The 22,214-nt window shown below is 37.8% G+C and overlaps 6 protein-coding genes across 6 annotated transcripts; 4 read left to right on the forward strand and 2 right to left on the reverse strand.

Annotated features, from left to right (window-relative positions):
• The first annotated feature begins 537 nt into the window (after nucleotides 1-537).
• Nucleotides 538-1,828, forward strand: LOC147278973 (protein OXIDATIVE STRESS 3 LIKE 4-like). The gene is made up of 2 exons (XM_086250917.1): nucleotides 538-1,186; nucleotides 1,304-1,828. The coding sequence occupies exons 1-2, from the start codon at nucleotides 885-887 to the stop codon at nucleotides 1,701-1,703; spliced, it is 702 nt and encodes a 233-aa protein (XP_086107043.1). The 5' UTR covers nucleotides 538-884; the 3' UTR covers nucleotides 1,704-1,828.
• A 2,161-nt stretch (nucleotides 1,829-3,989) lies between these two features.
• LOC147278974 (Peptidyl-tRNA hydrolase II (PTH2) family protein) lies at nucleotides 3,990-5,216 on the forward strand. The gene is made up of 2 exons (XM_086252499.1): nucleotides 3,990-4,382; nucleotides 4,951-5,216. The coding sequence occupies exons 1-2, from the start codon at nucleotides 4,023-4,025 to the stop codon at nucleotides 5,131-5,133; spliced, it is 543 nt and encodes a 180-aa protein (XP_086108625.1). The 5' UTR covers nucleotides 3,990-4,022; the 3' UTR covers nucleotides 5,134-5,216.
• Nucleotides 5,217-5,718: 502 nt separating this feature from the next.
• On the reverse strand, nucleotides 5,719-6,436 carry LOC147278975 (methionyl-tRNA synthetase). The gene has a single exon (XM_086252500.1). It carries the CDS (start codon nucleotides 6,061-6,063, stop codon nucleotides 5,863-5,865), a length of 201 nt encoding a protein of 66 aa, XP_086108626.1. The 5' UTR covers nucleotides 6,064-6,436; the 3' UTR covers nucleotides 5,719-5,862.
• Nucleotides 6,437-8,527: 2,091 nt separating this feature from the next.
• AFR (Galactose oxidase/kelch repeat superfamily protein) lies at nucleotides 8,528-10,391 on the reverse strand. Its single transcript, XM_086252595.1, has one exon. The coding sequence runs from the start codon at nucleotides 9,889-9,891 to the stop codon at nucleotides 8,629-8,631; it is 1,263 nt and encodes a 420-aa protein (XP_086108721.1). The 5' UTR covers nucleotides 9,892-10,391; the 3' UTR covers nucleotides 8,528-8,628.
• A 4,142-nt stretch (nucleotides 10,392-14,533) lies between these two features.
• Nucleotides 14,534-19,219, forward strand: LOC147278977 (pentatricopeptide (PPR) repeat-containing protein / CBS domain-containing protein). The gene is made up of 12 exons (XM_086251010.1): nucleotides 14,534-14,729; nucleotides 14,834-15,016; nucleotides 15,094-15,226; nucleotides 15,437-15,534; nucleotides 15,674-15,835; nucleotides 15,945-16,013; nucleotides 16,475-16,610; nucleotides 17,096-17,328; nucleotides 17,534-17,611; nucleotides 17,972-18,040; nucleotides 18,398-18,574; nucleotides 18,868-19,219. The coding sequence occupies exons 1-12, from the start codon at nucleotides 14,580-14,582 to the stop codon at nucleotides 19,132-19,134; spliced, it is 1,755 nt and encodes a 584-aa protein (XP_086107136.1). The 5' UTR covers nucleotides 14,534-14,579; the 3' UTR covers nucleotides 19,135-19,219.
• Nucleotides 19,220-19,984: 765 nt separating this feature from the next.
• LOC147278978 (Ribosomal L28 family) lies at nucleotides 19,985-21,775 on the forward strand. The gene is made up of 2 exons (XM_086251674.1): nucleotides 19,985-20,328; nucleotides 21,012-21,775. The coding sequence occupies exons 1-2, from the start codon at nucleotides 20,126-20,128 to the stop codon at nucleotides 21,472-21,474; spliced, it is 666 nt and encodes a 221-aa protein (XP_086107800.1). The 5' UTR covers nucleotides 19,985-20,125; the 3' UTR covers nucleotides 21,475-21,775.
• Nucleotides 21,776-22,214: the final 439 nt, after the last annotated feature.

A 22,214-nucleotide genomic window follows, 5' to 3' on the forward strand; every position in this document is an offset into this window, starting at 1 on the left:
CATTATCACAAAAAAGATGGTAATAGGTACCTTTCTCAACAAGACATGTATAAATTGGATAAGGACCATGAGGCATGAGGTGGAATTGCATTGGGACTACCTATTAATTGTACCATACCGCAAAATATTTTAATTATCAACAATTTATTTTTCTTTAAACAAATAATTTATTTTAATTGTCAAGATTAATAGATATATTAGCATAAAGAATCAAGAATTTTTTTTTTTGTTGATCTGAGAAGGAGACAGGATAAGTGAGAGTGGATTTTTCTGGTCACTGTCCTTGCCACGTAATCTGGAACGTGTCAAAGCGCGTTGCTCCCTATTACGCCGGCGGCGGACGTTAGCCTTCCCCCCTACAAACACATACATAAAAATTACAACTCTCTCTCTCTCCTCTTCTAGTTTCTCTCTCTATGCTTATCACTTCATGTCATGTGTTACATGTGTATCAGTGTATATATATATATACTAGCGTGTTTTAGGCTTTTAGCTTCGAGTCATTTCTGTTCATTGTATTACTTGTATTGTATTGTATTGTATTGTCTCTCTCTCTCTTATCTTTAAGCTTATCCTCCACCCTCCTCGTCTTCCTTAACCTGCGCATCCCCTACCCTCTCTCTCTCGCTTTTAATTTCAGGATCCATATCTATCTTCTAGTTTCCCAATTGATTGATGACAACAGGCCCTGTAATCTGGAAGCTCAAACGAAGGAGAAGGCGTAGCGGCGAAGGGTAAATCTGTAAATATCCCCACCGACACCACCATCATCATCGCCTGCTCTAACAGTGTTCGTTCTTGATTAGCTTGTAGAGCACCCATCTAGCCAAACCCAACAACAACAACAACAACTAACAACCTCGTTGTTGTTGTTGTTGTTGTTAATGGATGTCTTGGTGGGACCCACCTTCACCATCAATGTCTCTTCGCCGCCGTACGTCCCGCCGCAGGACAACCACGCCGTCGCCTGCCTGTTTCTGAAAGAGAACGGCGTCGGGTCGGGTATCGGGGTTTCCGGCCCACAAAAGACTCAAGACTTGTCGGACAGCTCGTCCTCGATCGGGGCTCCGGATGATAGCGAAGACGACTCTAAAGGCGGAGACGACGACGGCGACGAGGTCCAGAGCAAGTTCAACGGCGGAGGGTTGGGTTCTTTGGATTCATTAGAAGACTCTCTTCCAATCAAGTAAGCCTTGCATGGATTAGATCTATAATTTATGTTTAATGGGTTTTGTATATGTTGCGGTTGAATCTTAATTTGATCAATTCGGGTCAATTTTAATTAATTAATTTATTTTTGCAGGAGGGGATTATCGAACTACTTCTCTGGAAAATCAAAGTCATTTGCTTCACTATCAGAGGTGAGCTGTGTGAGTAATGTGAAGGAGGTGGAGAAGAGAGACAACCCATTCAACAAGAGGAGGAGGGTTTTGATTGCCTCCAAGTGGTCAAGAAAGTCATCCTCCTTCTACAACTGGCCCAACCCAAAGTCCATGCCATTACTGGCCTTGAACGAAGAAGGAGATGATGAAGAGGAAAAGGAACAAGAACAAGACCCATCAGACCAATCTTCATCTGATGAGAAGGAACAGCTGCAGGGAAGAAGAACACCAAAAATGCTTCAGAGGAGGCTCAAGAGCTTCAAGACAAGGAGTTGCTACTGTCTCTCAGATCTTGAAGAACATAAACAGCAACTTGGGTAGTTTTTCTTTCTTTCTTTTTTTTTTTTGTTTTTTTTGTTGGTGGTGGCTGGAGGGTTTGTGTTTCTATGCCCACTCAAAAAAAAAAAAAAAAATTTAGTAAAATGATTCCTTTTATTTTTGGATTATTGTTTTTTCTTTTTATGGGATATGGATATACATGATCTGCTGATTCGGATATCAACATATAAAGACCTGTTTGCCCTTCAAGCCAAAGGGGGAAAAAGATATATTTGCCCTCATCAATTATGCATGCAGCTCTGTCATATATATAGGCTTTGAATATTTACAATTCTTTTATCCTATTCCTATCCATAAAATAGAGAGACAAAAAATATTAATAAGTTCTGTTCAAGTGGGTTCATTTTTGCTTTGCCTCTTCGCTTGGATTGGCTAAGCCAAAAGGCAAAGAAAACACACGCACACACACACTTCAAAGATTTTGTTTGGCCGATACAAACGAGGAAAACCACCAGCAAACAACAGAACACATGAAACAATAACGAGAATAACCTATCTTAGCGAGGAGACAGATAGAGAGAGAGGGATACCAGCATCCCCGTTTCAGGTAAGTTATTCTCAACAGTAACTGATGCAAGTATGGAACCAAGCCCCCAAAACAGTTAAAAGTGAAAACACCCACCAACCCAACTTCGAAAATCTCCAGAGTCTTTTGGTGGAGGAGATTATGGGTTTGTGCTATTGAATAGCTCAATTGGTAATGCTCCTTCTTCTTACTAGCAAAGCAATGCGCTGCTTTATTTGCTTTACATCTCACCTACCACCCATGAGTACTTTGCTAACTAACTTGGAGTCAAATTCTAAATTTTTTTTAAGTTTTTTCGCACAAATACTCTCTGAAACTATCTTTCATTCTCATTTTGCTTATTTAAAATTAAATCTTTCCATTTTGTCCCCCAATTTTTACAAATTACTCATATAAGGCAAGTTCCGTAAGCTCCGTCCATGAGTCCGTGCCTACGTGGATAGGCATTCTGATAATTTACTGGCAGATGGAGATGAGTGGGACTGATACCATGTCAAATAGGTGCCAAGTCGGATTAAGAAAATGACTAAGAAAATTAAATTAAGAAACAAACCAAATGAAAATAAAAATAATATTAATACCATCGAACCCACCCTCTCCTCCGTCACCTGGTCTCTGCCGAGTTAATTACACTTACACCCCCTGAGGTTTATCGTCTTTTCACACAACCCATTGGGGTTTCAATAATTACACATACACCCATTGATCTTTCAAAACTATTGCATATAACCTCTTACAAGAGAAAAAAATAAATAAACAAAAAAAAAAAAATTTGTATTGAGGTTGGACCTTACACCTTGAGTAATCTTATTAAGTCATTTAACCATTTCGCATGCCTTTTTGCATAATTTATCATCATTTTTCGTCTCACTATAGAGGGTTATATGCAACAATTTTGAACCTCAAGGGTGTGTGTAATTATTGAAATCTCATGGGGTATATGTGAAAAAACTAAAAACTTCAGGAGATATAAGTGTAATTAACTCGATCTCTGCAGCACCCCCGCACCCTACCACCCTGCACTCCCCTCCCCTCCCCTTCTCATTGCATCTTCCTCTTATCTCTCTCTCTCTCTCTCTCTTTCTCCTCTCTCCCTATTTCTCTCTCTAATTCACGTTAAAACTTAGGACCATGGGTCTCTTTACTCAAAAACCCAAATTTGATCTCATCTCTTTCATTCACTCTAAAAAAACCCTCAAGCTCACTCTTTTTGATTTGGGCTTAATTTGAATCTCTCTTTTTTTTTTTTCTTTTTTTTCCAATATAACGCCTCCATTAAATTCATTTTATACCCTAAAAGAGGATGAGGTGAAAAGATGAAAATTTACCCTCAAAGCCATTAAGCGCTTGGTAATAGGTGCGCATGTTCGTTGAAACATTACAATACCTCATTGTTTTAAGACATGTATAAATAACATAAATATGATACGAAAATATAAGCACCATATTAACACAACAAAACTTAAACACGATATCAACACATAAAATATAAATAAAAGGTTGTATTTCTTCTCATGGGATTTTTTGTTAGCATTGAAGATTATCTTCAACCTAATATCTCCCAACTTGTTCTTTCAATATTGACAATCGAGCCTACGTTACAAGACGTGGTTGAAAGTGGGATCAGATTGGATTTGGATGACACTTGTGGAAAAATTGCACTTGTCCTTTAAACATTTTTTTTATTTTTTATTTTTTTAATTTTGGGTTTTTGTTGTAAATTGCCTAAAGTTAAAGTAGGACAGAGTGTACATGCTCTCCCGTGTGATTATATCATGGCGTATCTCGTCTCGCCGCTTCGTTGCTCCATCTCCCATTCCCATCTCACACTCTCACTCGCGAGCCCTCGAATCGGATTTGGAGCTAAACTTTCGCCTAACACGGTCCCCGCCCCGAGTCGACTCAGCCGAAACTCGATGAGTCAATCGGCCAATTCCGACGTACCGAACTCGGAGACCCCGACGGACGTCCTGGTTCAGTACGTGGTGCTCCGGCGAGACCTGATCGACACGTGGCCGCTGGGGAGCGTGGTCACACAGGGCTGCCATGCCTCCGTGTCTGCCGTCTGGTCACACCGAGACGACCCTCACACCCTCCAGTACTGTAGCCCCGAAAACATCGATTCTATGCATAAGGTAAAAGAACAACTTTTTTATTTTTTTGGTGCTTTGAAATGTTTGGTCAATCTGGGTCAAAGTAAATCTGTTGCAGTTTCGATTTCTTAAATTTGGGTGTGAATGTGATGCTGGAAAGTTTGGATTTTTGTAGTGTACTGTGTACATCATTTTCAGTCTTCTGGGTCGGAGTTCCTTTATCTTTTTGGTTCCAAACTTGAAGGGAAAATGTGATTCTTGGCAATGTGGATGTTCATGTAACATTGCTTCATTACGGTTTTTGCTGCTCACAAATTCTGTAAAATTTTTTCTGTTATAAGAGAAACTTACAGAGGGTATGTAGGCACGAAACTGTAGGCGTATCTTCAAATTATTGCTCATTCAATTGGGTCATTGAGATTTATATCAGAATTTGCTTGCATGATCCTAGTTGGTAGTTGTGGTTACCCTTTTGTCCTGGTTAAGTTCATTGGGAATTTTCTTGCTAACCAATCAATTGGGTATGAGAATTTAGTCATTGACTGGTGGGGCTAGTTGGTGCCATTTGTTAAAAACGTATTGATTGCAGTGCTCCTTTTTCCTTGTGCAGGTTACTCTTGAGGTGAAGGGAGAGCCCCAGATCTTGAACTTGTCTGAGAAGCTCAAAGCTGGTGGCATAGCACACAAACTGTGGATTGAACAACCTGAAAACTTCCCAACTTGTCTCGCTACGAAACCTTACCCCAAATCCACGATATCGTCGTATTTTAAAAAGTTGAAACTCTGTAAGTGATGTGAACACAGCCATGACTTGTATATGAGTTTTGAGGGATCATGTATTCATTCATGAATAGATTTGCAGTTTTGCTTCCCCTTTATGATGAAAATGTTGGAACATAGTTAATTGACAGCCTACATGTGATAAATTGACAGCCTACATGTGATGTTGTGCTTTCCTTCATGTGATTTATGGCAAGAACTTTGTTATATGTAGAGCAATTGACTTTCCTGCTACATGTTTTCATATAATATATCCTAAATGCATTTGGGGCTTTCCTATGGGTACCCTGCTTAGTGTTTGCCCTTATAATTTAGCAATTGGAAATTTTTGAGGAAACAGAGTTTCTTTTTCTCTGCTGTATTAGTTAGGAGCACAGACTTCTCTCTTATGAGCTTTGATGGCCATCACCCTTTTGTCCTTGATATTCAGAAATCGAAGACTTTAGATAGTCTTCTCTCTGCTGGCTTTAGTTGGGATAAGTGGCCAAAAGAGAAAACCATGAAACTTGTTGGAGGAAAAACTGGGAGACATGTTACTTAATATTGATGGGGGTTAACAAGCATGTTACTTAGAGGGTGGTACAATTTAGATAAAAAATGAGAGCAATCAAAACAAAATCTTGAAATAACTACTCGAAAATGAGGCAAATTTACATATGTAAATAAAAAGTCATACCACATACTGTATACACAACTCAAGCACAACACTGCAATTTCTGTTTATATCATGTGAGTTTATATATCACTGCACCACCAAGCGTTTAGCACACAAGCTGCAGTACAACCTGCGCTTGGTCTTCCAATAGAGAGGTAGGAAACAGAACCTCCACTGGCTCTCAACATCCATGGCTTGCACCATTCCTCCACAGTAGGGGCAGGCTCCTGGTGCTGGCTGCCTTGACAGCACCCTCTCATCTTCATCACAGACGAACACCAAACACATCGATCCTTCTTCCTTTTACTTCAAGATTTTCTCTATGTTTCTGGGTCGCTTGCTCCTATATCTTTGTTTCTGGGTTGCTTGCTCGGTTGCTCCTTTTTCTATCTCCCTTCTCTGTCTTGGGTTTCTTTCTGTTTTGGTGAATTGTTTGCCTCAAGATGATGAAAGCTAAGAACCCTTAAGATGACTTGTTTGCAGTGGCCAGAAGAAACTGGAATTGTTGTTTGCTGGTAGATAATAGATATGGTCAGAGAGTCGTGCAGGGCTTCCTATTTATATAGGGAGGTTTCTTCTGAGATTTTTCCAAGGGTCTGGAACAACGTAGCTTAGTGTGGAAATTGGAAAGAGTGGAGGAGTTTCAATGGTTATGTAAGAAGCGCGTCTCTAGAAGATTCCAACCCCCCACATTCCAAGATGAGAATTTTATGTTATATTTATCCACTTTATAACCGCGTCGGATACGTGTCGAGTGTTGAGAATGTTGTTTCTTAATTCTTTTGAGAAAATTTTTACCTTACAAATTCCCTTAACCTTTGTATGCTTTTTATCACAAATGATCTCTTAATTTTTATTTAAATATTAATTTGATCCTTAAAATACATTTTTATTCAATATAATCCTTCATCTTTAGTCTTTACTATTGTATATCAATATTATCCTTTTGTTTAAATTTTTGTCAAAAATTGTCATATGCAGTGCACGTGGCCCTTTTTTCAGTACACGTTTCATAACCACAAAAAAAGGCCCTATAAATTTTTTGTCACTTTTTAATTTTAAGTTTACTCTTAAAAAAATATTAAACAGATTAAAAATAAAATAATTAAAAAAAGACAAGAAAAAATAATCATCTCCAACTCGAGTCTTAACAAACCCTCTCTTTGAAAAAAGGTTTTATACAACACACGTGATTATTTTTTACAACAATTCAACTGGAATTGAATGAAAATACAATGTTGATGTGTGATGGTAAATATTAAAAATCACATTTAGTGAAAATATACTTTAAAAATTAAATTGATATTTTGGTCAAATTAAATTGAGAGATCATTTGTGATAAAAAGTTAACCTTTTAATTTAAGACAGTTTTAATTTTATACAGTTTAGTTGTTCCAATATTTTATTCATTTGATAAAAAATTGTCTCAGACTCTGAGCTTTTTCCGAACATATGACGCATGTCAAATATATTAAATTCAAGGTGCTCAAGTCTTATCGAAAATATAAAATAAAACAAACTGTGACCAGTGCATGCGTTGTAATCTATTTAAAGTTTTGGGCCTTGGATTACCTTGAATTTTCTATCCAATACTTAAAGCATGAAAAAGATGCTGCAACTCTTCAAACCCTCTAACGATTCATTCAACATTTAATAATAGAGAGAAAAAACTTTAAGTTTTTCTCTTAAATATAATGGGTTGGGCTATAATTGAGAAAACTAATCCCACAACGTGACAATCGACTCAAAAACACAGAGAACACCGACCCAAATGATTTCATTCTAGTAGAATATTTCAATCTTTGACATAATCATGATCATCGTCCATTGTTATGCTATAAGCACCATCTCTCATTACAGAAAAGAAAGCATAATAAGCAACAAAATCACAAAATATGTTCGCAAAATAGAAAATATTTTACAAAAAAGATAAGTAGAGAACCCTATTTCTTTTCCGGCAAGAATGCAAAATATTCTGCCAGATTTTGGATAAGATATGATTAGGACTGGTTTCCACAACCCACCAAAGGTTAGAGTAAAGTTGGGCCAATGAAGTGTTCCAAAACAAAGCTTAAAAAAGTGCCACTATGATTAGACATATAGACAATTCAGAAAATATGTACCAATTCAGAAAATATGGACAATGTATATATAGTTTAAGGCTTTATTACAAGTCACTCATTTGGATTATGACTCGTTTGCACTTCACTACCCAAATTAAAAATTGAATCAATCTGCCACTTGAATTTAAATTTTTTTGCAATGTCACGCCTTTATCCAATTCTGTCAACTTTTCTGTCATTTTTCGGGGAGTTTTTCATCATTCTAAGCCTAATCCTCATCTCCACCGCCACCACTAATCTCCACCACCCCAACTTCTCCTCCTTTCTCCCAACTCTCTCTCTCTCTCTACCTCCACATCAAACCCTTCTTTTTTTTTTAAACGCCATGGATCCAAGAATCTCTCCTCCTACATTCTCATCTTCTTGGACTAGATTTTGAGTCCGGATTTGAACCCTAATCCGATTTCTATATTGCCTTCGTCTTTGATTCCGATAGGAGGAGAGAGAGAGAGAGAGTTTGGGTTGGTGGCGGTGGAGATAAGGATTAGGCCTGAAATGACAAAAAACCCCCTGAAAAATGATAGAAAATTGACGGAATTGAATAGAGGTGTGACATTGCAAATTTTTTTTAATTTAGGTGGCAAAGTAATTTAATTTTTAATTTAGATGGTGAAGTACAAACAAAGTCATAATCTAAATGGATGACATGTAAAAAAGTCATAGTTTAATTTAGAATTGCCTAACAAAGCCAAAAACATAATAATAATAATTAACCATTCACTCAATTATTTTAGGCATAAAGCACTTGACAACTAGAAGGAGAAAATCCCCCAAAAGCACTTGGAGCTGGCAGCACCCGCCACTCAACCTTTAGCTCACCCTTTTCTGCTTCCAACTCAGACACCCTTCCTATTCCCACATTCAACCCACATGCCACCACGTATATGTTCCCCTCCACCCCACTCACAGCGAAAGGCCGTCTAAGCGCTTCACACGGGAATCTATCCCCTCTCACATATCGCCACGTGTCCTCATCTGGATCATACACTTTCATCGGACTGTCTCCGTATTCTGATATAACGAATAGCCTATCACCCACCACAACGCTCACCCCGGTCCACCCATCTCTCATCCCGGGCCTCATCTCCCTCCACGTGTCCTTATCCGGGTCGTACACGACACCTCTCGGCGAAAACATGAAGGGCCACGTCCACCCCTCGGTCACGTACATTTTGTTCCCCACCACGTTGGAGTCATACCTGGCAAGTCCCACTGGCAGCGTGGCAGCCTCCGCCCACGTGTCATTTTCCGGTTCGTAACGCTCGACAGCTGTGATCGAATCGTTTGCCCGGGTCCCACTTCCCCCAACGGCCATGATCTTACCATTGATATTCCCCGCGTCAAAAAAAGCCCGCGGGGTCCACATTGGGGCTGCCACCGACCATTGATTGGTAGATGTACGATAGATGATGGTAGACCCCACAGAACGGTCTGTGTCCGAGCGCATGCCACCCAAGACCACGAGCGTTCCCTGACGCGGCAGCGAAGTGCATGCAAACCCTGGCGGGCACGCGGTGGCCTTGGAACACGGCATGGGGGGAAGCACGAACCAACGGCCCGATCGAGGGTCCAGCGCCTGCCACTGAATCCTGGCCGTCGATTTGTTGAAGGCGAATACGAAGATGTAAGGCAGAGGAAGAGACAGAGACATAGACTTCTTGCAGTGAACGAAAGAAGGGTCTGAGATTGCTCTGTTCCACGAAGCAGAGACCGAACGTACCAAAGCTTGGTACGGGTAGGGAAGGTAGAGGAGGCAGAGCTCGGCGATCTCGTCCGGTAGTCCGGGGATTAACGGCTCGGATTTGTTGTTAGAATTGTTGGCAGCTTCATTAGTTTCAGGGTTTGATGCAGGGGATCTCAGAGCGGCCATTGGTGACGAATTCATGCATAGAGAAGCTGATCTAGAGCTACAACACGAGTACCCAGATGGAGAAAAGTGTGTTGGACACTTGGGAGTAGTTGTAGGCTTGTTGGTACCATTTTGTTTATACATATATAGTGAGAAAAAAGATGATGGTGGAGATCAAATTGAGGGGTGTGATGACGAAGCAAAGATTCACTTTGCAGAAAAAGGTGGGAAGAATTATTGGGTCGTCAAAGGGGTTGGAGTTGTTTATAGTTTTTGGGTCAATTGGGTGGTGGTGTTTGTTTTATGTGTGTGAGACACTGTGTGCATCTAGAAAGCGGAATATAAGGGGGGGTTTGGTTATGGAGGAGAGAAGAGTGACGGCATGAGAATTAAGAACACAGGCAGATCCCAAAGACAAAGACTCGTCTGATTAAACAAACAACAACAAGACGAAAATTTCAGTGGAATCCGGAGCTACGTAACCAGCAGACACTGCCGGTCACAGGAGTTGGTGAATTTCTTTGTGATTTTAATAATTTTGAAAAAAAAGAGGAAAACAAAATTTAGGGGAAGATGAAAGGTTCTTGGGGAGTACAAGAGGTGTGTGGGATGTTGTGAGGTTTTAGTTTGGGTTAGAAAAGATCCAATTTATGCATAGTGGTGCTTCATCATTGATGGGGAATAAAGATAAGTTGTGGGGTACATGTACAGGTGTGAAGATGAGTACTACTACATGGAGAGACTTAGACCCATTACTTTAATCTCAAGTATTCCCTTATAATGATTGTAGGCCCTCGTGGCTTTATTATATACTATTTTCAAACAATCCCACATGTTATTTTTGAAAATATTAATTCGGTAATATACAAACAGAATTAGTAATTTAGTAGTGAAAAATGGTCTACAAACTTTACACAGTGAATCTCAATTTAGTTTATTAATTATAAAAAGTGTCAGTTTGATTCACGAACTTTTCAAATTGTATCAAAGCAGTACAATCGTTAATTTCTATAAAAAAATTTAACGAAAAGTGATCATGTGCACAGCAAATGACCACATTTTCAGAGGTATTTCAGTCCGTTCATCACATTTTCATGTGATCAATTCCGTTAATTTTTTTATGAAAGTTAGCGTTTGTACTGCTTTGATACAAATTGAAAAGTTTGTGGACCAAATTGACACTTTTTATAATTAATGGACCAAATTGAGATTCACTGTAAAATTCGTGGACCATTTTTGTATTTAACCCTTTAAAATATTAAGTAAGTGCAAGTTTATAATAAGGGTTAAATACAAAAATGGTTCACGAACTTTACAGTGAATCTCAATTTGGTCCACTAACTATAAAAAGTGTCAATTTGGTCCACGAACTTTCCAAGTTGTATCAAACCAGTACAAATGTTAATTTTCATCAAAAAATTAACGGAATTGGTCACATGAAAATGTGATGAACGGACTAAAATGTCTTTGAAAATGTGGTCACTTGATGTGCACATGACTAGTTTTCGTTAAATTTTTCAATGAAAGTTAACATTTGTACTGCTTTGGTACAATTTGAAAAGTTCGTGGACTAAATTGACACTTTTTATAGTTAATGGACCAAATTGAGATTCACTGTAAAGTTCGTGAACCATTTTTGTATTTAAACCTTTAATAATGTTAGATGTTAAACGCTCTAAGTAGACCTCATCTTTTTCTTTCTAGTTGGTTTGTTCATTAATTTCATTCACTTGGGCAGTAGTTGGGCTCACAAACGAAGGCAGGACCAGATAGGATAGCCATTTGCAACGACTTTGGTCTCAAAGTTTTGGTGCTTCATTTCGTTTTCGATAGCTATATATGTGATCAATCCTATCATATGTTTATCACCACATAAAGTTGTGGCCCAAAACTGCCTCAAACTCTCAAAGTCCTTTCAAGACAGTTTCCAAATTTCCTCAACACTTGTTTTTTTTTTCAAATAGTATTAATTAAGTGTTAGAAATTGATCTATAGTTTCTTTCAATCAATTATGGGAAGGCCCATCGTAGTTAATAACCTACTACTTATATAATAAATATTTATGTGTCATTCAAATGGCCACGTACATGTCCTTATCAAGGTGTTCGGTTTGATCACATTCACTGCTCTGATTTGTGTAATTTTGTCTTGCCAGACAATCCAAGCTGATGTTTGATTGCTGGAATGGACTGGAATCAACTAAATTAATGCAGAATTCGCTCCATTGTTTAGTTTGAAAATTGGAATCAAGTTTGAAATGAAATTTGGTGGTTGGTCTTGAGTCCGGGTACCGATTCCCTCATTCCCATATCTTGGGATTTATGTATGAGTTTGGAGCTTCAAGCTCTAGAGTCAAGTGATAAAAGAAGTGAGAATGCTCATTCCCAAAAAAAAAAAAAAAATGTAATGTCTTTTCCTTAAACAATTTACAAATTTATGATGGTGATTTTGATAGAAAGAAGCAGACACAAAATGGGAAATTAATGAAGCACATGGACTTGGAAAAACTGCATAAAAGTCAAGAATTTGTTGCCCACCACAAAATAAAATAAAAAGAATTTTTTTGTTTTTCCAATTTTCCATGAGGTGTTGCTTGCTTGCTACTGGTTATTTGGGTCAGTTTTGAACAACTTCTTAATTAAATGAAATTAGTCATAGATTGAAATGACAAATCATGAATGAATCAAGCACCAGTTTCATGCTATTGCTGCTTTCCTTGTAGTGTGGAAGTGGAGGGTCGCTTTCTCCTCAAATTGGAGGGACGAGCATGAAGCTCTGAAAAAGTTGATTATGATGTGTGATTTTTCCAAGTATGAACTATAAACAAACATGCAAATGAAATGGTGTCTTTTCAGTGAGAAAAAGGGTTAACATGGTATGGTATTGGCAATGAGAATATCACTTTAGTATTGGAAAATGGTTAACATTTTATGCTTTATGTTTTCAACTATAAAGCATCTTTTTGTTTGACAGGCTTCATAGTTGGTCCCCCTTTACATCTCATTGTGTGCACACATACATGTTTATATGTGTTGTGATTCAGGTGAATCAGGTGAATTGCATTTTGTCTATGTTTTGAATCAAGAGTCTCATGTTATGTTAAATAGTCTTACATGTTATGTTATCGAATTCTTAATTAGAATTATTAACCAAAAGTATATTTGATTGAATAGATGACCCAAATCATGAGATCTATTCCTATTGAGCCTGACAATAAAATTCTAGATATAAATCATATAATAGAGATAATAGAGAATTACATTTAATTTAAATTGTCAAATTTTCATTATTTTTTGTAGGAGAAATTATGTTATTGATGCTAGTATAAGTAACATGCTTAAAAATAAGATGAAATAAGTGGGTCTTACAAAGATGCAATTTATTCATGTTCAGTGGGTGCATGTGAAGTGCTTTTAAAGAGGAGAAGAGTATTTTTTCAGTCCAAAAAAAAGTTGGAGTATTTCTGTTTTCTTATGAAGGGAATCAAAACCTCATTACTATAAAAATATACCAATGAGGTAAGCACCAAAACTATGAGTCTATGCAGCCATGAACACATTTTCTAACATGTGGTCTGTGTATGTGCAGGGGAAAAGAGAGAACTAACATTTCTCTGGGAGACATAAACTTAATTTTCAAACTTATTGTTGGCATATCTCTGGTGCAAAGGACACTCTAGATTTTCTAACATCAAACAAGAAGCGATGATCTGCCTGCTGAACTGCCCCTAGAACATTTAGTCACATTGTTAGGTCCATAGTCTGCACCAAAATGTATATTTTCTGATTATCAAAGTGACAAAGTCACAACCAATATTCCTTGGAAGTTGGAACAAAGATGATTTATATACTCAAGTTCGATATTGGGTGTGAAACAAAATGATAGTGCAGAATACATTCAAGCTTTACAACCACTGCAACAAAATGTAGTGAAAGAGTTTACACACGAACTATTTTTCAAAGTCTTTAAAGAAGAGCAAATACATCATAGACAAGAAAAACTACATTTCCTTAAGTTAATTGTATACCCACACAATAGCTTAAGGGAGATGGGGGCCGAAATAGACACTACCTTGCCCCACATGAGAGTACCTCTCTTAGGTTAAACAAAAAATTTCCTGAAAATTTGTACGGACTCGTCTCACTATACTATTTAGCTAACACCTCAAATAACATTGTGATTTCTAGAATTTTTCTTAAAATTTCCAACTCCTCAAAAATAATTTTGAAAAATCTAAATAATGTTTATCAAACTTTGAAAAATAACGACTTTTTCTCCCGAACTCCAATCGACACAATTGAAATTTCCTAGAGTTCATTTTGAAGAGTACTTTTAATGGTGGTCCCTTTTTGACCATTTGACATCTAGAACACAAAGGGGTAAATTATAATCAATTACTCCATTGGCTTTTGTCTAAACATTGTTAACTTGAGGAACCTAAGTCTAAGTTTCCCTAAAAACAAATATATTCAATTTATATATTATATTGAATTAATTATTGGTCTAATAATACTTATCTTCACTTTTTGGAAAATGTCCGGAGTTCTAAGTTAGTAAGTTCTAATCCCCTCCCTAGATTGAAAAAAGAAGAAGAAGTATATTTTATTGGACCATGATGGGCCCATGTTCATAAGGCATTCAAGTGATACGGGCCAGGCCTGAATAAAACATGTCTGGGCTGACACTAACATGGGCTTCCCCAAGCCCAGCTCAGTCCACTAATTTACCCGCCAATAAGCTAATAACTCCCAACCTCCGTCTCTGACCGACATTATCTGTAGAGAGACATCCATGGCCGATGGGTAGCTCTCCAACCCCTTTCACCACAAACAATGCAAACCTTCTCGCCCTCCTTCACCTTTTGTTCTTCTTCTTACCCAACACGACGTCGTGGGATCAGCAACGCCTCTCCCCGCAAACCCAATCTCAAGCGACTCACCTCCCGCGTCGTCCAACTCACTCGCCGAAGACAGCTTCATCAGGTCGGTCCTCTCTTCTCCACAGCTCAGTATTCGTTTTCTTGAAATTTACGTATTTCTTGTTGTTTTTATTAATTTTTTTGCTGGGGTTTTTTTTTTTGGTGCAGATAATGGAGGAGATAGAGATGGCCAAAGCACGATACGGGAGGCTGAACACCATCGTGATGAACGCGGTCGTCGAGGCTTGTGTCCATTGCGGTGATATTGATTCTGCTCTCATGGTGTTTGATGAAATGTCTAAGCCAGGGAGCTGTGGTGTTGATGGTGTCACATATGCGACCCTTTTGAAGGTACATTTTTTTTTTGTTGAATTTTTCTTGCTTCCTGTAGATTTGGTTATCAGGGATTTGTGTGTGTTGTAATTAAGGGTCTTGGTGGGGCGCGAAGAATCGATGAAGCATTTCAAGTACTTGAATCTGTGGAGCGAGGTACTGCTGTGGGAAGTCCAAAGTTGTCAGCACCTCTTGTATTTGGTCTGCTCAATGCTCTTGTTGAAGCAGGTCAGTATCACAAATTAAAAGAAAAATGAAAATATATTGTAATGTATTAATAAATTATGTGGGCACTGTGTTTTTATAATGTTAGAACAAAAACATTAGTACCCAATTGAACGATATTTGTTTTTTCTGAATACATATTTGGGTTACTGTTCTTCTGAAATGATTTGCTCACAAAAGCGCATGCGCTACTTGCATACTGCTCTAGTGCAGGAGATTTACGCCGTGCTAATGGGCTTCTTGCACGTTATGGTCTTCTTCTTCGTGAAGGTGGCAGTCCTTCACTCACCGTCTTCAACTTATTAATGAAGGTTCTGCGCTGACCTGTAGTTCTTCAAGAATTGAGCTTTGCAATTAAGATACAGACAGTGTGCTGTGTATGCAGGATGTAATTATGTAAATCTAATTCGTAATGTTGTTGCTTAAGGGTTTGCTGCTTCTAATTTTCAGGGATATATCAATGCAGGCCTTCCTCAGGGTACGATAGCCATGCACGATGGAATATTACGCCTAGGATTAAAGCCTGATAGGCTCACCTATAATACTCTAATATCAGCATGTGTAAAAACTGGGAAGTTGGAGGTGGCGATGCAATTTTTTGAGGAAATGAAGGTCCCAAGCTAAAAAGAAAGGCCAGTTTAGAGCCTGTATATGTTATTTTAATAGTATTAGGTTGTTTCCCAGATTAAGGAAGTTACTAAATATTTTATCGTCTTTTTAGGATGAAGCACAGAAATTTAACCATGGCAGACTTTTCCCAGACGTAGTCACTTATAGTACATTACTTAAGGTCCGTTATTTTCATTTTTGACTACTTTTGTTTTATATAATTGGAAGTGAGGAAAATTTAATGTTTGCAAGTTGTTAAAGTTTTATCTTAACCAATAACAATATCAGTTATGGCATCTTAATCATTGTATAGTAGAAATTTTTACTGCCACGATGAAAGTAAATCATCTTTATCTTGTCCTTTTCCATTAAACCTTGTTACCTTTGGACCAATAGTCACATCATGGCCATCTTTTTTTCTCTCTTTTTTAAAAAATGAGAACAAAGAAAGATTAAGAGTTTTACCTAAGTAGTTTCCTTTTCTTTTTTCTGACTGGAACCATCTTGAATTTTCTTTTTTTCCACACTCCCCCCTTCCCGCAAGGAGTAGGCTCATTTACTAAACATGTTGGTAAATTAAAGTTTCTGTCCCTATCATATGCCAATCTTATGGTTTTGTTTTCTGTGTCCATTTTTTTTCAGGGTTTTGGGCATTCAAAAGATCTGCATTCAGTCCAGAGGATTGTATTGGAAATGAAAACACATCTGAATTTGTATATTGATCGAACAGCATACACCGCAGCAGTTGATGCTTTGCTAAATTCTGGCTCAATCAAGGGTATGTTGTACATGAAAACAAATTTGCAATACAATGATTTGAAGTTATCAAAAATTTTGGATGTCTATATCTATTCATTTGATTGATGATTTTCAAATGTCACTCCCTCCATTTCTACATTGCACCACGGCATATGTTGTCAATCATATACTGAACATGAGATACAATACATTTCTTCCCTCTGCCAAAAGTCAAGGTATAATGGCAACATAAAGATGCACCAAAAGGATGCCGTTTTAGTAGAGCTTGTACATTTGCATGCCGATGTTGACATGAAATTTACTAAGGTTTCTCCTTTAGAGGTCTCAGTTATGCAACTGCACCAAGCCACCAACTATTATGCATAGTGGCTGGACTGGTTAAACTTTCGTGGTCCTTTTTATTATCACATTTGGAAAGATGCTAGAGTTTTGAAGTGTTAGAAAACAGAAATTGAAACTAGTTCTTACGCTTCCACAAACTAAATTCTTGTCTATGATGCTTAGGTGCTTTATGCATTTTTGGAGAAATACTAAAGCAGGCTGGTCGAAATCCAGACATGCGACCAAAACCTCATCTCTATCTTTCCTTCATGCGTGCCTTTGCTGATAGAGGAGATTATGGAACAGTGGAAAGTCTGCATAAGCACATGTGGCTGGGTACCTCTGGAACTATCTCCCCGGTGGTTCAAGAGGAAGCTGATCATCTTCTTATGGAGGCAGCTTTAAATGATGGTCAGGTACTATATCAACTCATTCAGTCTCCTGCAATGGGGTGTGTTATTGCATAAATCTCTTTCCATTTCTGATTAGTGTTTACCTCCATGATGTTTGAGGGATTTGGATGCTGGTTTTAATATCCAGGAACTGCACAGGATATATTGCATGAGCGAATTGACTACTCTTGACCATGTTGGTGTTATTTTCTATTTTTGGTTTTTCCAGGTAGATTTGGCTATAAAATACCTTGCCAATATTATTACAAGGTGGAAGAGAATATCATGGACAAGTCGAGGAGGCATGGTATGTAATGTGCTTTACCTTACATGACTGCATATGAAGGATAAGAGATCTAACAATATGCCTAAAAATTCTTGCGTAGTGCCAAACATCTGGTTTTATCCCCTTCGAGTTCACTTGACACTTTAAATTGATATTAAGAAAAGTTGTTTAAGGATTTTTTTCTACTTTTTATTTTGTGTTGGACTTTTTCCTTTTAATTTCACAAACTTTAGTTTGTTGTTTCTTGTATATATTGGTAGTTGACTAAGTAGGCCTTCTGTTTGGAATTGCATTAGTCAATAAATGCTTACCATTACATTTTAATTCCTTTTTGTTACCTAGTAGAAATTCATTAATATAATATCTGCCTTTGTAGTGCAGGTTGCTTTACGCATCGAGGCCTTGTTGGGATTCACCAAATCGATATTGAGTCCTCTTCTACTTCCTCAGGTTTTCATAAGTTTCCTTGCCTTTCAAATTGTAGTAAAAAGATTATCTATCTAAGGTCTGAATGACTTAACAAATGTATTGTCATGCATGCATGTTAGATGCTTGCTAGTAGACCTACCATGAGTGGCTTTAATGTAGAAGATCATAATATGTGATCAGATATAATGATTTTAAAATTTTAATATTTCTGTAATTTTTGAATGGACTGATGAATAATTTCTGGTTGGGAAAACATATTCATAAATTTAAAATAAATGGCCAGATCTGGTTGAATTATGGAAGGAGGATCTTGTCAAAATGGAAGGGAAAACATATTCATAATTTTCTTTGTTTGCTATCTACACCTTTTCTATTTAGGTATTGGTAAGTGAACCAATTGAGACCGTCATGATGCCCTTTGAAGCAGCTCGGCCACTTCATGGGACCCTGGACTTGAAAAAAGTGGTTATGCGTTTCTTTAGGGATTCAGTGGTGCCTATCGTAGATGACTGGGGTAGCTGCATTGGAGTATTGCACCGGGAAGACTGTAGAGAGGTATTTATTCTGATGGTAGAAACCGAGTGTTTTCTTTTTTCCCGGACTGGGGTACAATCTAAAATCAGATAGATCTTTTCTCTAACATTGCAAATTCACCAGAACAAACTGTGGTGTTTGATATTGAGTTATTAACATTGCAATAAAAAAAGAACAACTGTTAAATGCTTTTGTTATTGTGTTGTAGCATGTTAATAATTAAATTTGTGTTCCTGGCCAAAAAAGAAAATATTAAATTTGTGTTGACAACCATAACCTTATGAACTAATACAAGTTTGCATACTATTGTGTAGTTGAACGCCCCTCTTTCGTCAATGATGAGAAGCTCACCTCCTTGTGTTACTACCACAACATCAATTGGCCATGTGGTGGATCTGATTATGAAGAATAGATATAAAATGGTTATTGTAGTAAACCTTAGCTCCTCATACGGTGGTACTGCTCACAGCTCAAGTTTGAGGGCAGTTGGTGTTTTTACAGCTGAACAACTGTGTAATCTTGTCTCACCAGGATCAAAAACACCAGGACAAGAACTTTCTTTCTATAGAAATCTGATGTAACAATCTTGATGAGTATGACTGTATCCTCCTTGTAAATACAAATTTTGTTATATAATATTTTTCTGAAGGGTCCCAATTTAGACTGTGCAATCTAGTCACGTAGACTGCAGCCTTCTTCTGGGAAGCAATAACAGATTTTGACATGTGCTTAGTGGCTGCGCGTGAGCAACTCCCAACCATCGATGCTTGCGGGTTCAGCAATAGGGTCTACATGCATCAATAATTGGTAACTTCACGCGTGGCTGTCCTTAGAATTTCTCACAGATTTTTGGTGGTGTGTTTTAGCATGGATGATCTGTTTTAGTGGTAAATTGCAACCAGGCTGCCAGCATATTTTTGAGTTTTACTATTATGGTTGAGTTGTACACACATAGGTAAGGGGTAGACACATAGGTGTTACGATATTTAAGGATGGGTTTTAAGGGCATCAACGTTCATTTTGTGTGCCTAAGTGAGGATGGGGTTGACTTTGGGTGTCTCATATCAATTGCTCAATCGATTTTAGTCAACCCTGTCCTCTTTTTAAAAAAGAGAAAATTGGATGAAAATTAACAAATGTGCTACATCGTATAATAAAACATAATTTGAATGTGACATTATAATGGAGGTATTACATTGGTACATGTTGATATTTCAGATAATATATTAACAAGAAAAAGAGTTTAGGTGATACGAGAGCCTATATTTCAAATAGTATTTGAATAAAAAAGCTAAAAAACAAAAACCGAATGGCAAATCGTAGCTACCATAATAGTATGGGTGGTATTTACGCAATTTTTTTTTTCTTCTTTAATTATAGGGATCTCATTTGTTCTAAAAATCAAATAATCAGAGCCGTTGATTAAGATTCACCCACATTGCCACTGCTGCTCAAAACGCAACGCAGGTGCTGAGACAGTGTCGTTGTTTCAGTTATCAGAAACCAAAGAAAATGCATTAACCATCTATTGCCACTGCAAACCCTAAGCAGCGAAGAACCCAGTGGGCGAAAATGGCGTTCAGAGGGAAGGAGACGATGAAGAACGTGATGAAGAAAGTGGGAGGAGGCAAAACCCTAGCTCCGCGAGCAAAAGAGGAGCTGAGGAAGAAATTCGTACCCGACTCCAAAATCGTGATGGGTCGGGCCAAACGTGGCATCTACGCCGGCCGCCACATCCAGTTCGGCAATCAAATCAGCGAAGACGGCGGCAACAAGTTCGTATTTTTCCTCAATTTCTCTTGCTTCTCAATGTGTATGCCAAAGATTTATTTAGCTCTACTATATTCTTTAACTTGCATTCAAATTCTGCCCTAATTTTTCTGTTTAATATCTAAACCCAAAATCTTGAACATGATCATTGACTTTGATTTGATTTCTTTTGGTTAGCTGGGTGGTGGGTGTTTTTGAATGTCTTCCACTGCATGCTTCTAAATATTTTCTTTGAAAGGCTTGTTGGGTTGGGTACTATGCCAAGTTTGAGACTTTGAGTATGAAACTAGTGGGTGCTCTGTTACTATTTTAAGCATTGTTGCTGCAGACATTGTATTCTCAAGCCATTTGAGCTAGGCTTGAGCAGGGTTTATCATGCATTCACTTTAACAAATTTGGGCATCTGTTTCTCATGAGGATTCTACATAATCTGGACAAGTGCTAAGACCAGTATAAGAAGTGTGCTAGTTTTATATTTGTCTACTGTGGCCAGGTTCAGGTCTACATAGGATTTTTAAGAATTTGGTATAGATTATCATGCTATATAGTTTCTCTCTTGGTATGCAATTTATAGAACAGAGTTGGCCTGTGTAACTGCAATTTTGAATAATAAGGTTTGTGATCTTTTGATAATTTGTGAGAATGGGTAATGTTATTCAACAGAACTGTTCCTTGTTGGTGTTGATAGGTCAAGGAGGTCATGGAAGCCGAATGTGCAGGAGAAGCGTCTCTTCAGTTACATCCTAGACCGCCAGATTCGAGTCAAAGTCACCACCCATGCCCTCCGGTGTATAGACAAGGCAGGTGGGATTGACGAGTACTTTCTGAAAACTCCTTACAAGAAGATGGATACAGAAATGGGCCTCTTCTGGAAGACCAAAATTGAAAAGCTATATGAAGAGGTTGGGAACACCGGGGTTGCTTTCATTAAACCTGAAGTCAAACCTGAAGCCGAAGCCAAGTTGGAGCAGGTATTTAAAGATCTAAAACTAGATGAGAGGGAAGTCAAGAGACAGATGTATGGTTGGTCGAGAAAACTAAAACAGATTGAGGAAGGAGCAGACAAGCAAGTAGCTGATGAGGAAGGTGCAAGGATTGGCGATAGAAGCTCTCATCTTGATGTTCCTGAGCAGTTGGTTGCAAACTTCTGAGCTTTGATTTCTGATGCCAGCTTGGGATGTTCTGGGTTTGTCATCTGCTGCCCATTTTTGGAGTCTTGTTTCTCTTCAGTGTTTTTCAGAGTAGTTGTAGCAGTAGCCAGCCTGATAAGCAGAAATTTCTTCATCTTTTCTCATCATGGAAATTCATATGACAATCCTTTTGGTTTTATATACAGTTTTGTATTAATCAATTGAAGTAACTGCTTTTGTTCAGCCCCTAAATTGGGGTGAAGATTCATTTAGCTGCATCAAAGTTGACGTAACAAGAATAACAAGGATGCTTTGGACTGAATTACGTTGCAAGTTACAACTATTTGTTTTGGGTTTTTTTTTCATATTTTGTATTTAAATTTTGACTATTGTCTTAACGTGGTACTTAAATTTTTATTTGTCTTAATTGAGTAACTAAACTTTTATTTCGTGTCTAATAGGTAGGGCTGGGTTGGTTTGACCGAAAAACCGAGACCGTACCCGAAACCGTTCCAACCGATGCCGAAAATAACCGTACCGGAAAAAAACCGTACCGAGATATCGGTTTGCCAACCGAACCGGTATGTTCGGTTCCGGTTTAGGTTCTCAGATCTTAGAACCGTCGGTTTACCGAACCGAACCGAATATATATAACATTTAATTTAAATATTAAATTTTATACATTTTTATACCCTAAAATACCTTTCTATAATACATTTATATACATTTCTATAATTTATATAAAAAATATATAAATTTAT

Source organism: Dryas octopetala, chromosome 7, assembly GCF_963921425.1.
Source record: "Dryas octopetala chromosome 7, drDryOcto1.1, whole genome shotgun sequence".
Classification (NCBI taxonomy): Eukaryota; Viridiplantae; Streptophyta; class Magnoliopsida; order Rosales; family Rosaceae; genus Dryas; species Dryas octopetala.